Genomic DNA, 12,467 nt, shown 5'->3' on the forward strand with positions numbered 1-12,467 from the left:
TCCAACAGGGAGCCGCTCCTGCTGGACGGATCGCTCGGGGGAACGGTAGCGGACCGTTGAGCTCTCTCCTCCACCCATTTTTTTAGTAATAATAATAACGGTATTTGTTAAGCGCTTACGATATGCCAAGCACTGTTCTAAGCGCCGGGGGGATACAAGGGGATCAGGTTGTCCCACGGGGGGCTCACAGGGATGGCTATCCGACACCCCCCACCTTCCCTTCCCTACAGTGACCCGCACGGACAACTCGTCCAAAAATCGATCAGTCGCTCACTGTGCGAAGAGCTTGGGAGAATATTGCCGGTAGACACGTTCCCTGCTCACAGCGAGCTCACAGTCTGATAGTAATAGTAATAATAATAATGGCATTTATTAAGCGCTTACTATGTGCAACGCACGGTTCTAAGCGCAGGGGAGGTTACAAGGTGATCGGGTTGTCCCTCGGGGGGCTCACAGTCTTAATCCCCATTTTCCAGGTGAGGGAACTGAGGCCCAGAGAAGTGACTTGCCCAAAGTCACACAGCTGACAGTTGGCAGAGCCGGGATTTGAACCCCATGACCTCTGACTCCAAAGCCCAGGCTCTTTTCCACTGAGTCACGCTGCTTCTACAGTATAATATATTCTATAGTACAATATATGTAGAATATATTCTACGGTTCAGTATACCAGTGGGTAGACCCGATCCCTGTCTACAAGGGGCTTACAGTCAGAGGAGCCCCGAGGAACCTTGAGCACCTTGAAAATTGACAACCTGCTTCTCTAGAGGAATTGTCTAGTCTAGGGGACTAGAATTGAATACGGGGCTAGACTCTAGTCTAGAGGAATTGTAACCCAAAACGTATCCAAACCCTTCCTGCATCTGCTGGTTTTGACCAAACCCCGTCCCGTGGGAACAGCGAAGAGGAAGGATGGTAGTCGTAGCGGTCTGTTGAACGCCTACTCCATGCCAAGCAGCGTACTAAGCGCCGGAGGCGAGAGGAGACAATCAGGTTGAACACAGCCCCTGCCCCACAGTAGAAGCAGGAGGGAGAGCAGATATTAAATCCCCAGTCTACGGATGAGGAAACCGAAGCCCGGGCAGGAGACTTGCCCAAGTCATGCAGCAGGCGAGAGAGCGAGCCGGAATTAGAACCCGGGTCCTCCGACTCGCGGGCCTTCACTCTTTCCGCCAGGCCACACCGCTCCTCTCCAATTCCGTCTGCTTCCCCCGCACTCGGTGGAGGGTTTCTTTTCACCTTTGAGTTTCAACAGGTGCACTTTGGTCCCCGGGGTGTGGATTTGATGACTGTTCCCCATGCCTTCGGTGCGTAATCATCATTATCTCGTAGGGCTCAGTCGAGACCTCCTTTAGGCCTAGGTTTTTCCAGTTTTAGGCGCTCCGAAATATTTAGTCAACCTCAAAGGGGGACGCTTCTGCTCTTTTCTGTTCATCCCGGTTTCTCCACCCTACACCCTCCCGTCTGCGTCGACTACGCCCTCGGCTGTGAACCCCTTAAGCGCTTTGGTTCTCCCCCCACATAGCTTTGTACTCTATTTCCCCTACCCATATTTCATTTTAATTCCTGCCTCCCCCCGTAGATTGCAAGCTCCTGGTGGGCAGAAATTGGGTCTACCGAGACTGCTGTATCTGCACTCTGTCGATACTCTGCTGAGGGGGGGGAGAACAAAGGGAGCAAGTCACGGTGATGCAGAATAATAATAGTCTTTTAGACCGTGAGCCCACTGTTGGGTAGGGACCGTCTCTATATGTTGCCATCTTGTACTTCCCAAGCGCTTAGTACAGTGCTCTGCACACAGGAAGCGCTCAATAAATACGATTGATTGATTGATACTCTGCTGTACTGTGCTTTTCCAAGCCCCGTGTTCAGTAAATGTTCAGCAAATACCACTGATCGACCGATCGGTCCACGGACGCTCCGGAGAAACATCTCAGAGCCAACGGGAGGAAGCTCTGAATGGGTCGGAGAAAAATAGTAGAACTGGTGGACTATTTATTTATTTATTTTATTTGTACATGTTTATTCTATTTTATTTTGTTAATACGTTTTGTTTTGTTCTCTGTCTCCCCCTTCTAGACTGTGAGCCCACTGTTGGGTAGGGACCGTCTCTATATGATGCCGACTTGTACTTCCCACACGCGCTTAGTACAGTACTCTGCACACAGTAAGCGCTCAGTAAATACGATTGAATGAATGAATGAAAGACATTAACTTGAGACTCTTGGGAGGAGAGAACCCCTTAAGGCAAAATCCGTAAGAATGGTAAAAAAAAATTTTTGTAACATTCTGAGTGAAAAGAGGACCGAGCGAAGAAATGTCCCTTGTACAATAAGCATCCCTTTGAAAAGTTTCCAGATCAAAGGGCTAACTCTCCCTCTCTTTAATTTTAAAAGCGCACTACCATTCTTTCATTCATTTATTCAGTTGTATTTATTGAGCGCTTACTGGGTGCAGAGCAGTGTACTAAGCGCTTGGGAAGTACAAGTTGGCAACATATACAGTCCCTACCCAACAGCGGGCTCACAGTCTAGAAGGGGGAGACAGAACAAAACAAAACATATTAACTAAATAGAATAAATATAATAGTAGTAATAATAATGGCATTTGTTAAGCGCTTACTAGGTGCAGAGCACTGTTCTAAGTGCTGGGGGGATACAAGGTGATCAAGTTGCCCCACGTGGGGCTCACAATCAATCCCCATTTTACAGATGAGGTAACTGAAGCTCAGAGAAGTTAAGTGACTTGCCCAAGGTCACACAGCAGTCATGTGGCGGAGCAGGGATTCGAACCCCTGACCTCTGACTCCAAAGCCCGGGCTCTTTCCACTGAGCCACGCTGCTTCTCATGCTCCTCAAATATGTACAAATGAAGTAAATACCACTCAGCGGTATCTGTTCCCGATTCAGTAACAGCGATCTTCCTCGCGAATGAAGTGTAAAGCTTCATTTTGTCCTTTCATTCATTCATTCAATCGTATTTATTGAGCGCTTACGGTGTGCAGAGCACCGTACTGAGCGCTTGGGAAGTCCAAGGTGGCAACATATAGAGACGGTCCCTACCCAACGGCGGGCTCACAGTCGGCCCTTGCACGGCAACAACTGTAAAGAGCTGCCGTGAGGTAGGAAATTGCCCAAGGGAATTCTGACTTGCCGAGCTCTAACAGCAGCCTCGTTTCCGTCCAGCCCCAGGTATAGACTTTAACATCGACCATTTTGTGAGGAATCTTGGACTGGAGCACCTAATTGACGTGTTTGAGCGGGAGCAGGTGAGTTGGCCGTGGTGGGTTGGCGTCTTCCAGGGGGCAAATGACAGGGGTGCCTTCGGGGAGATCTTCGAGCCGTTTGACAGACGAACGCGGTGGGGAGAAAGGTAGCTTTTTAACCGCGATAAAGGACTTCAGCCAGTTCGACTGACTTCCACGTGGTCCGACCGTGACGTTTCCAAAGCGTGGCATAAAATCTACAGGCCGGAAGCCATTTCAGCTGCCTGCTTTGGGCTCACAGCTTGATAATGATGGTATTGGTTAAGCACTTACTATGTGCAGAGCACTGTTCCAAGCGCTGGGGAGGTTACAGGGTGATCAGGTTGTCCCACGGGGGGCTCACAGTTTTCATCCTCATTTTACAGATGAGGTCACTGAGGAACAGAGAAGTTATGTGACTTGCCCAAAGTCACACAACTAACAGTTGATCCTAATAATAATAATAATGGCATTTGTTAAGCGCTTACTATGTGCAAAGCACTGTTCTAAGCACTGGGGGGATACAGTGGGATCAAGTTGACACACATGGGGCTCACAGTCTTAATCCCCATTTTTCAGATGAGGTAACTGAGGCTCAGAGAAGTTAAGTGACTTGCCCAAGGTCACACAGCAGACATGTGGCGCAGTCGGGATTCGAACTCATGACCGCTGACTCCAAAGCCCGGGCTCTTTCCACTGAGCCACGCTGCTTCTCTTGATCTTAAGGAATATTTGATAATCCAGCTCTCATTCGTTCAATCGTATTCATTCATTCATTCAGTCAGTCGTATTTATTGAGCGCTTACTGCGTGCAGAGCACTGTACTAAGCACTTGGGAAGGACAAGCGGGTCCCTACCCAACAACGGGCTCTCAAATTCGACTTCCCTGGTAGTTTCTTCCATGTTAGTGTGATGAGAAAATACTTGGCTGCCCCAGTGCTCTGCACACAGTAAGCGCTCAATAAATACGATTGAATGAATGAATTCAGGGGTCAGGTGAAAATACGTTTCTTTTGAGCGTCATCAAATTTAGTTGGAATTCCTGGTCCTCAGCTCTGCCATGAAGTGCTCTTTTGAACTCAACTTGTACTTCGCAAGCACTTAGTACAGTGCTCTGCACACAGTAAGCGCTCAATGAATACGATTGATGATGAACTCTGATAGATGAATAGTGCTTTGCACATAGTAAGCGCTTAGTAAATGCTATTGTTATTATTATTATATAATTATATATTATATATTATTAATATTATATTAATTATATTATATTATTAATTAATATAATATAATATATTATTATATTATTGTGAATAATGGCGATTTCTGCCCCGTGTAATAAAGTCTTAAGTTTCGGTCTGTGCTTTCCAGATCACCCTGGATGTGTTGGTGGAAATGGGGCACAGGGAACTGAAGGAGATTGGGGTCAACGCCTACGGCCACAGACACAGAATCATTAAAGGAGTTGAAAGGCTCATCTCTGGCCAACAAGGTATCTTTTTTTGTTCCGCAACAAAATTATTTTGCCGGGGGCGGTTATTTCTCAAGCCTGGCTGGTTGAGCAGTCTGCGGGGCTGGAGGCTCGGCGATTTTCTAATCACCCCGGGTGTCCCTCGCGGCGGGGTGTGGAGATTGAGGGGGGGGCCGTGTGAGGGAGACGTTTCTTGTCGGTGAACGTGTACGTGGCGAGCAGAGACTTCTCTTGAAAGTGTGCGTATGTGAGGGAGACATTTCTTGACTGGGTGGTTGTGTGTGTACATTTGAGAGAGCCATTTCTCATCACCAGTCGTATTTATTGAGCGCTTACTGTGCGCAGAGCACTGTACTAAGCGCTTGGGGAGTACAGTTTGGCAACATATAGAGACAGTCCCTACCCAACAGTGGGCTCACAGTCTAAAAGGGGGAGACAGAGAACAAAACCAAACATACTAATAAAATAAATAGAATAGATATATACAAGTAAAATAAATAGATCATCATCATCAATCATATTTATTGAGCGCTTACTATGTGCAGAGCACTGTACTAAGCGCTTGGGAAGTACAGTGTGGCAACATATAGAGACAGTCCCTACCCAGCAGTGGGCTCACAGTCTAGAAGGGGGAGACAGAGAACAAAACCAAACATACTAACAAAATAAAATAAATAGAGTAGATATGTACAAGTAAAATAAATAGATCATCATCATCATCATCAATCATATTTATTGAGCGCTTACTATGTGCAGAGCACTGTACTAAGCACTTGGGAAGTACAATTTGGCAACATATAGAGACAGTCCCTACCCAACAGTGGGCTCACAGTCTAAAAGGGGGAGACAGAGAACAAAACCAAACATGCTAACAAAATAAAATAAATAGAATAGATATGTACAAGTAAAATAAATAGAGTAATAAACAGAGTAATAAATATTACTCAGTAATAATGCAGTAATAAAAATTACTCTATTAGTGTCTTGACACTGAGTGTGAGACATTTTTCAACTGCGTGACATTTCTCGCCTGAGAGACCTTTTTCTCCACCATGCGTGACACGTTTTCCTCTCCAGTGAGAGATTTTTCTCAACAGTGAAGCGGCGTGGCTCAGTGGAGAGAGCCCCTGCTTTGGCGTCAGAGGTGGTGGGTTCAAATCCCGGCTCCGCCAGTTGTCAGCTGGGTGGCTTTGGGCAAGTCGCTTCACTTCTCTGGGCCTCAGTTCCCTCATCTGTAAAATGGGGATTATTCAATCAATCAATCAATCGTATTTATTGAGCACTTACTGTGTGCAGAGCACTGTACTAAGTGCTTGGGGAGTACAAGTTGGCAACATATAGAGACAGTCCCTACCCAACAGTGGGCTCACAGTCTAAAAGGGGGAGATTAACATTGTGAACCCCCCGTGGGACAACCTGATCACCTTGTAACCTCCCCAGCGCTTAGAGCAGTACTTTGCACATAGTAAGCGCTTAATAAATGCCATCATTATTATTATTATCATTACTAACAGTGAGTGTGAGATTTTTCTCGAGTGGGCAGTGTGTGAGAGATGTTTCCTGACTCTGTGAGATGTCTTTTGACAGTGTGTGTGTGTGACATTTCTTGTTAGCGTGCGACATTTCTCAACAGTGCGGTGAGACATTTCGTTACAGCACACGTGTGAAAGAGACATTTCTTTGACAATTCATGTGTGGCAGACGTTTCTCGGCAGTGTGTGTGTGAGAGACATTCCTCAGCTATGCATGCAAGTGTGTGAGACTTCTCGACTGCACGTGTTGTGTGAGAGACATTTCTCCACACCCTGCACGGGTGCGTGCGACATTTTTCGGCAGTGTGTGTGTGAGAGACATTCCTCAGCTATGCATGCAAGTGTGTGAGACTTCTCGACTGCACGTGTTGTGTGAGAGACATTTCTCCACACCCTGCACGGGTGCGTGCGACATTTTTCGACAGTGCGTGTGAGACACTTCTCGACACGCGTGTGCGAGACGTTTCTCGGCAGCACCTCAGATCCGGGAAGCAACATGGAAAGCAAATGGTGTCCTCAGAGCCTGTTAATGTACTCTCACTAATAAATTCTCTAGGGAAATGCCGAGCTAAAATTTGCAAGCCAAAAATGTTGTTCTCTCTCTATGGGGGACGTCCGTATCTAGTGTCCGCAACCCACTGCAGTTTGGGCACTGCTCATTTCTCAGCCACCACTTAGCTGAATAAGACCCCCGTAGGAGTCAACGCTGACATCCTCGGGGTGATTTGCACCTTTCCCCGTTTTAGTGCGTTATTCTAAGGTTGATTGCATTTTTGCAACGTTTTGTAACTGCGGTTGCGTGTGTATTGAAGGTCTCAATCCCTACTTGACTCTGAATACCTCTGGGAGCGGGACAATTCTCATCGATCTGTCCCCTGAAGATAAAGAATTTCAGTCCGTGGAAGAAGAGGTATGTCATTGGGCTCCCTGAATGCTGTGGAAAGGGGAGGCAAGCAGGTTGCCCTACTTGGTCCCCTGAGATTGAAAACCAGACTTTTAAACTCAGTCTACAGCCGTGGATTTGTTTGGGTTTGGTTTTTGTTTTGTTCTTTTAAATGGTATTCATTAATGGTATTCTAGACTGTGAGCCCACTGTTGGGTAGGGACCGTCTCTGTATGTTGCCAACTTGTACTTCCCAAGCGCTTAGTACAGTGCTCTGCACACAGTAAGCGCTCAATAAATACAACTGATTGATTAAGCGCTTACTAGGTGCCAGGCACTGTACTAAGCACTATGGTCGATACGAGCTTATCAGGTTGAACCCAATCCGCGTCCCACGTGAGGCTCACAGTCTTAACCCCCATTTTCCGGATGAGGGAACCGAGGCCCAGAGAAGTTAAGTGACTTACCCAAGTCACCCAGCGCCGGGCTCTTTCCACCAAGCCGCGCTGCTTCCCTTCTCTCAGGACCTCCGGGTCTGACAGAGTTGGTTTGCACCAATCCAGGTTGATGGGATCGAAGGCAAAGATTGCGTCTTTAATTCTGTTGTACGCTCCCAGACTCTGCAGTCTGGCTCAGGACTCTGCAGTCAGTCCATTGTATTTATTGTGTGCTTACTGTGTGCTGAGCAGTTGGGAGACTGCTGTACAACTGTACAAGACACATTCCCCGCCCACAGTGAACTTAACAGTCTAGAGAAGACACTCAGTAAAGGACAGTGACGACAACGTCAGTAAACCACCCCTTTACGTCAGTTTGACCACAGTAGCGTCCCCTTGCCCCGGGTTTAATGCTCCGGGGGTGTCACCGTCGCACCGCCCGAGACAACCGTTGAGACTAGTTGTAGGAAACACTTGTTGCTCTCAGAGTTTCTCATTTCTCTGGGGTCATTTGAAGTTCCCGGGGGGCTGCGCGTTCTCCGTTTCTGGATTTAAAGCCTCGGCAGTGAAGTACCGCCCAGTCAGCCCCACAACCTGCAACCCGAAAATTCTCTATTTCTGCAGATGCAGAGCACCGTCCGGGAGCACAGAGACGGTGGCCACGCCGGGGGGGGTCTTCAACAGATACAATATTCTGAAGGTACGCTCCTTTTTTCTTTTTCTTTCATGGGGCACCATCGACAAATCAGCAAAATGTAGCGAATTCATTCATTCAGTCGTATTTATTGAGCGCTTACTGTGTTCAGAGCACTGTACTAAGTGCTTGGGAAGTACAAGTTGGCAACATATACCTGTCGCGTGCACAGCATTTAGGAGACAACAACGTGTATACCTCCCCACCAGGAGCCACTTCCTCGCTGGGACCTGTTCTTCCCAAACAGGAAGACGTCCTGCAGTTAAAGTAAAGCCCAGCCCCAGGTCGGAAAATTGACCGTGATTGCCAACTCCAAATTGAACTGCAACAAATGTAACTGGTATTTGTGGGTCTCGACCTAATCATTTCATCCTACGGGTGTGACGGCACAGACTTTCCAGGTAGTTCTAGTTGCCCTGATGCCTTGGAAATTTCCAGGTGCCCCAAGGTGATGTCAGTAGGTATTTAAGCTATCAGATGGATCCTTTCCTTTTTTTTTTAATGGCATTTAAGTGCTTACTACATATCAGACACTATTCTCAACACTCGTTTCTTGTCCTCTAGATTGTAAGCTCGGGTTGTAGGTTAAGTGCTTATTACATATCAAACACTATTCTAAACGCTGATTTCTTGCCCTCTAGATTTTAAGCTCGGGTTGTAGGTTGAGTGCTTACTACATATCAAACACTATTCTAAACACTGATTTCTTGTCCTCTAGATTGTAATCTCGTTGCCGGTTAAGTGCTTACTACATATCAAACACTATTCTAAACACTGGTTTCTTGTCCTCTAGATTGTAAGCTCGGGTTGTAGGTTAAGTGCTTACTACATGTCAAACACTATTCTAAACACTGGTTTCTTGTCCTCTAGATTGTAAGCTCGGGTTGTAGGTTAAGTGCTTACTACATATCAAACACTATTCTAAACACTGATTTCTAGTCCTCTAGATTGTAAGCTCGTTGTGGGTTAAGTGCTTACTACATATCAAACACTATTCTAAACACTGGTTTCTTGTCCTCTAGATTGTAAGCTCGGGTTGTAGGTTAAGTGCTTACTACATATCAGACACTATTCTAAACACTGGTTTCTTGCCCTCTAGATTGTAAGCTCGGGTTGTAGGTTAAGTGCTTACTACATATCAAACACTATTCTAAACACTGGTTTTTTGTCCTCTAGATTGAATGAATGAATGAATGTCCTCTAGATTGTAAGATCGGGTTGTCGGCTAAGTGCTTACTACACATCGAACACTATTCTAAACACTGATTTCTTGTCCTCTAGATTGTAAACTTGGGTTGTAGATTAAGTGCTTACTACATATCAAACACTATTCTGAACACTGGTTTCTTGTCCTCTAGATTGTAAGCTCGGGTTGTAGGTTAAGTGCTTACTACACATCGAACACTATTCTAAACACTGGTTTCTTGTCCTCTAGATTGTAAGCTCGGGTTGTAGGTTAAGTGTTTACTACATATCAAACACTATTCTAAACACTGATTTCTTGTCCTCTAGATTGTAAGCTCGGGTTGTAGGTTAGGTGCTTACTACATATCAAACACTATTCTAAACACTGGGTTCTTGTCCTCTAGATTGTAAGCTCGGGTTGTAGGTTAAGTGCTTATTACACATTGAACGCTATTCTAAACATTGGTTTCTTGTCCTCTAGATTGTAAGCTCGTTGTAGGTTAAGTGCTTACTACACATCGAACACTATTCTAAACACTGTTTTTCTGCCCTCTAGATTGTAAGCTTGTTGTAGGTTAAGTGCTTACTACATATCAGACACTATTCTAAACACTCGTTTCTTGTCCTCTAGATTAGGTTAAGTGCTTACTACATATCAAACACTATTCTAAACACTCGTTTCTTGTCCTCTAGATTGTAAACTCGCACACACTCTCTCCTTGCACTCACTCTCAGCTTTATCTTGGGGTTCCTATCCCCGAAGTACTACCCTAGAATAAGAATTGTGGTATTTGTTAAGCGCTCACTCTATGTGCCCAGGCACTGTACTAAGCGATGGGGCGGTTACGAGCAAATGACGCTCCACCCAGCCGGCCCGCAGTCTCCTAAAGAAAAAGCCGGCCCTTCTTGTCTCTGGGTTGTTGAATCTTTTTTGTTTCTGGTTTGTTTGGGGGTTTTTTTTTGCTTTTTTACTTTTTCCACCTCCCATCTCTTTCCCCAAATTAGCTGTGCTACAGCTGGCGTCAGAAAATAGCTTCCTCCCGAGATAGGCCTCGAGATTAGCGGCTCACCCTCCTTGAGGTTTCCAGAAACGAGGGACACCCAGTTTTCCCATTACGTGGGCGGGGGCCGGGGTGGGAGGGCGACTCTTCTGGAACCCTGCTTTCAAGCAAGCTCGCCTTGCGGTGCCCAACACTCGCACACACAACCGTCCGTCCCGACACCACGTAACTTGAAGCCGCCGGACAGTATTCCGTAATTCTGTCGTCTTGCCCCAGCCCAATTTGTAGTGAAAACCGGCAGCCTGACAGAGAGAGGTCGGAGAATAATAATAATTATTATTATTATGGTATTTGTTACGTGCTTCCTATGCGCCGGGCACCGTACTAAGCGCTGGGGTGGATACAAGCAGATCGGGCTGGACACGGCCCCTGTGGGGCTCACGGTCTCAATCCCCATTTTCCAGATGAGGGAACTGAGGCCCAGGGAAGTGAAGTGACTCCCCCAAGGTCACACGGCAGACAAGTGGCGGAGCTGGGATTAGAACCCGTGTCCTTCCAACTCCCAGGCCCGGGCTCTGTCCAGTAAAGCCATGCTGCTTCTCTGCACGAAGCCCTGGGGCATTTAACGGGTGATCCCGCTGTCCTTCCGAACGTGGCTCCGTGGAAAGAGCCCGGGCTTTGGAGTCAGAGATCATGGGTTTGAATCCCGGCTCCGCCACCTGTCTGCTGTGTGACCTTGGGCAAACCACTTCACTTCTCTGAGCCTCAGTTACCTCATCTGGAAAATGGGGATTAAGACTGTGAGCCCCACGTGGGACAACTTGATCACCTTGTATTCCCCCCCAGTGCTTAGAACAGTGCTCTGTACACAGCAAGCGCTTAACAAGTGCCATCATTATTATATTAAGTTGAAACTTCAAGCGCTTAGTACAGTGCTCTGCACCCAGTAAGCGCTCAATAAATATGATTGAATGAATGAAAATGTGCTTGCCTGGTGGAAGGAATGGAGCAGTCAGTCGAGGAGTGGGTTTTATTGAGTGCTTTGTGCAGGGCACCGTTATAAAGCGCTTGGAAGAGTAATAAGAATAACAATAATAATAATAATAACAATGGTATTTGTTAAGTGCTTACGAAGTGCAAAGCACTGTTCTAAGCACCGGGGGGATACATGGTGATCAGGTTGTCCCACGTGGGGCTCACAGTCTTCATCCCCATTTTACAGATGAGGGAACTGAGGCCCAGAGAAGGGAAGTGACTCGCCCAACTCGCCCAAAGTCACCCAGCTGACAAGTGGCGGAGCTGGGATTTGAACCCACAACCTCTGACTCCAAAGCCCAGGCTCTTTCCACTGAGCCACGCTGCTTCTACAGTATAATATATTCTATAGTACAATATACTATACTAATGTAGAATATATTCTACAGTAATAGTAATAATAATAATAGCATTTATTAAGCGCTTACTCTGTGCAAAGCACTGTTCTAAGCGCTGGGGAGGTTACAGGGTGATCCGGTTGTCCCACGGGAGGCTCACAGTCTTAATCCCCATTTTCCAGATGAGGTAACTGAGGCCCAGAGAAGTGAAGTGACTCGCCCAAAGTCACACAGCTGGCAATCGGGGGAGCCAGGGTTTGAACCCACGACCTCGGACTCCAAAGCCCGGGTTCTTTCCACTGAGCCTCGCTGCTTCTACAGTATAGTATATTCTATAGTACAATATACTATACTAATGTTGAATATATTCTACAGTAATAATAATAATGGCATTTATTAAGCACTTACTCTGTGCAAAGCACTGTTCTAAGCGCTGGGGAGGTTACAGGGTGATCCGGTTGTCCCACGGGAGGCTCCCAGTCTTAATCCCCATTTTCCAGATGAGGGAACCGAGGCCCAGAGAAGTGAAGTGACTCGCCCAAAGTCACACAGCTGGCAATCGGCGGAGCCAGAGTTTGAACCCACGACCTCGGCCTCTTTCCACTGAGCCACGCTGCTTCTACAGTATAATATATTCTATAGTATATATATTC

The 12,467-nt window shown here is 46.6% G+C and overlaps 1 protein-coding gene across 1 annotated transcript in view; it reads left to right on the forward strand.

Moving 5' to 3' along the window:
- TNKS2 (tankyrase 2) overlaps nt 1-12,467 on the forward strand; it is a 67,045-nt gene that overhangs the window by 49,267 nt on the left and 5,311 nt on the right. The window contains 5 exon segments of the mRNA XM_038764138.1: nt 3,183-3,265; nt 4,610-4,730; nt 7,054-7,151; nt 8,186-8,227; nt 8,229-8,261. Of these exon segments, the coding sequence (XP_038620066.1) occupies nt 3,183-3,265; nt 4,610-4,730; nt 7,054-7,151; nt 8,186-8,227; nt 8,229-8,261 (377 nt within the window).

Source organism: Tachyglossus aculeatus, chromosome 22 (assembly GCF_015852505.1).
Source record: "Tachyglossus aculeatus isolate mTacAcu1 chromosome 22, mTacAcu1.pri, whole genome shotgun sequence".
Taxonomy (NCBI): domain Eukaryota; kingdom Metazoa; phylum Chordata; class Mammalia; order Monotremata; family Tachyglossidae; genus Tachyglossus; species Tachyglossus aculeatus.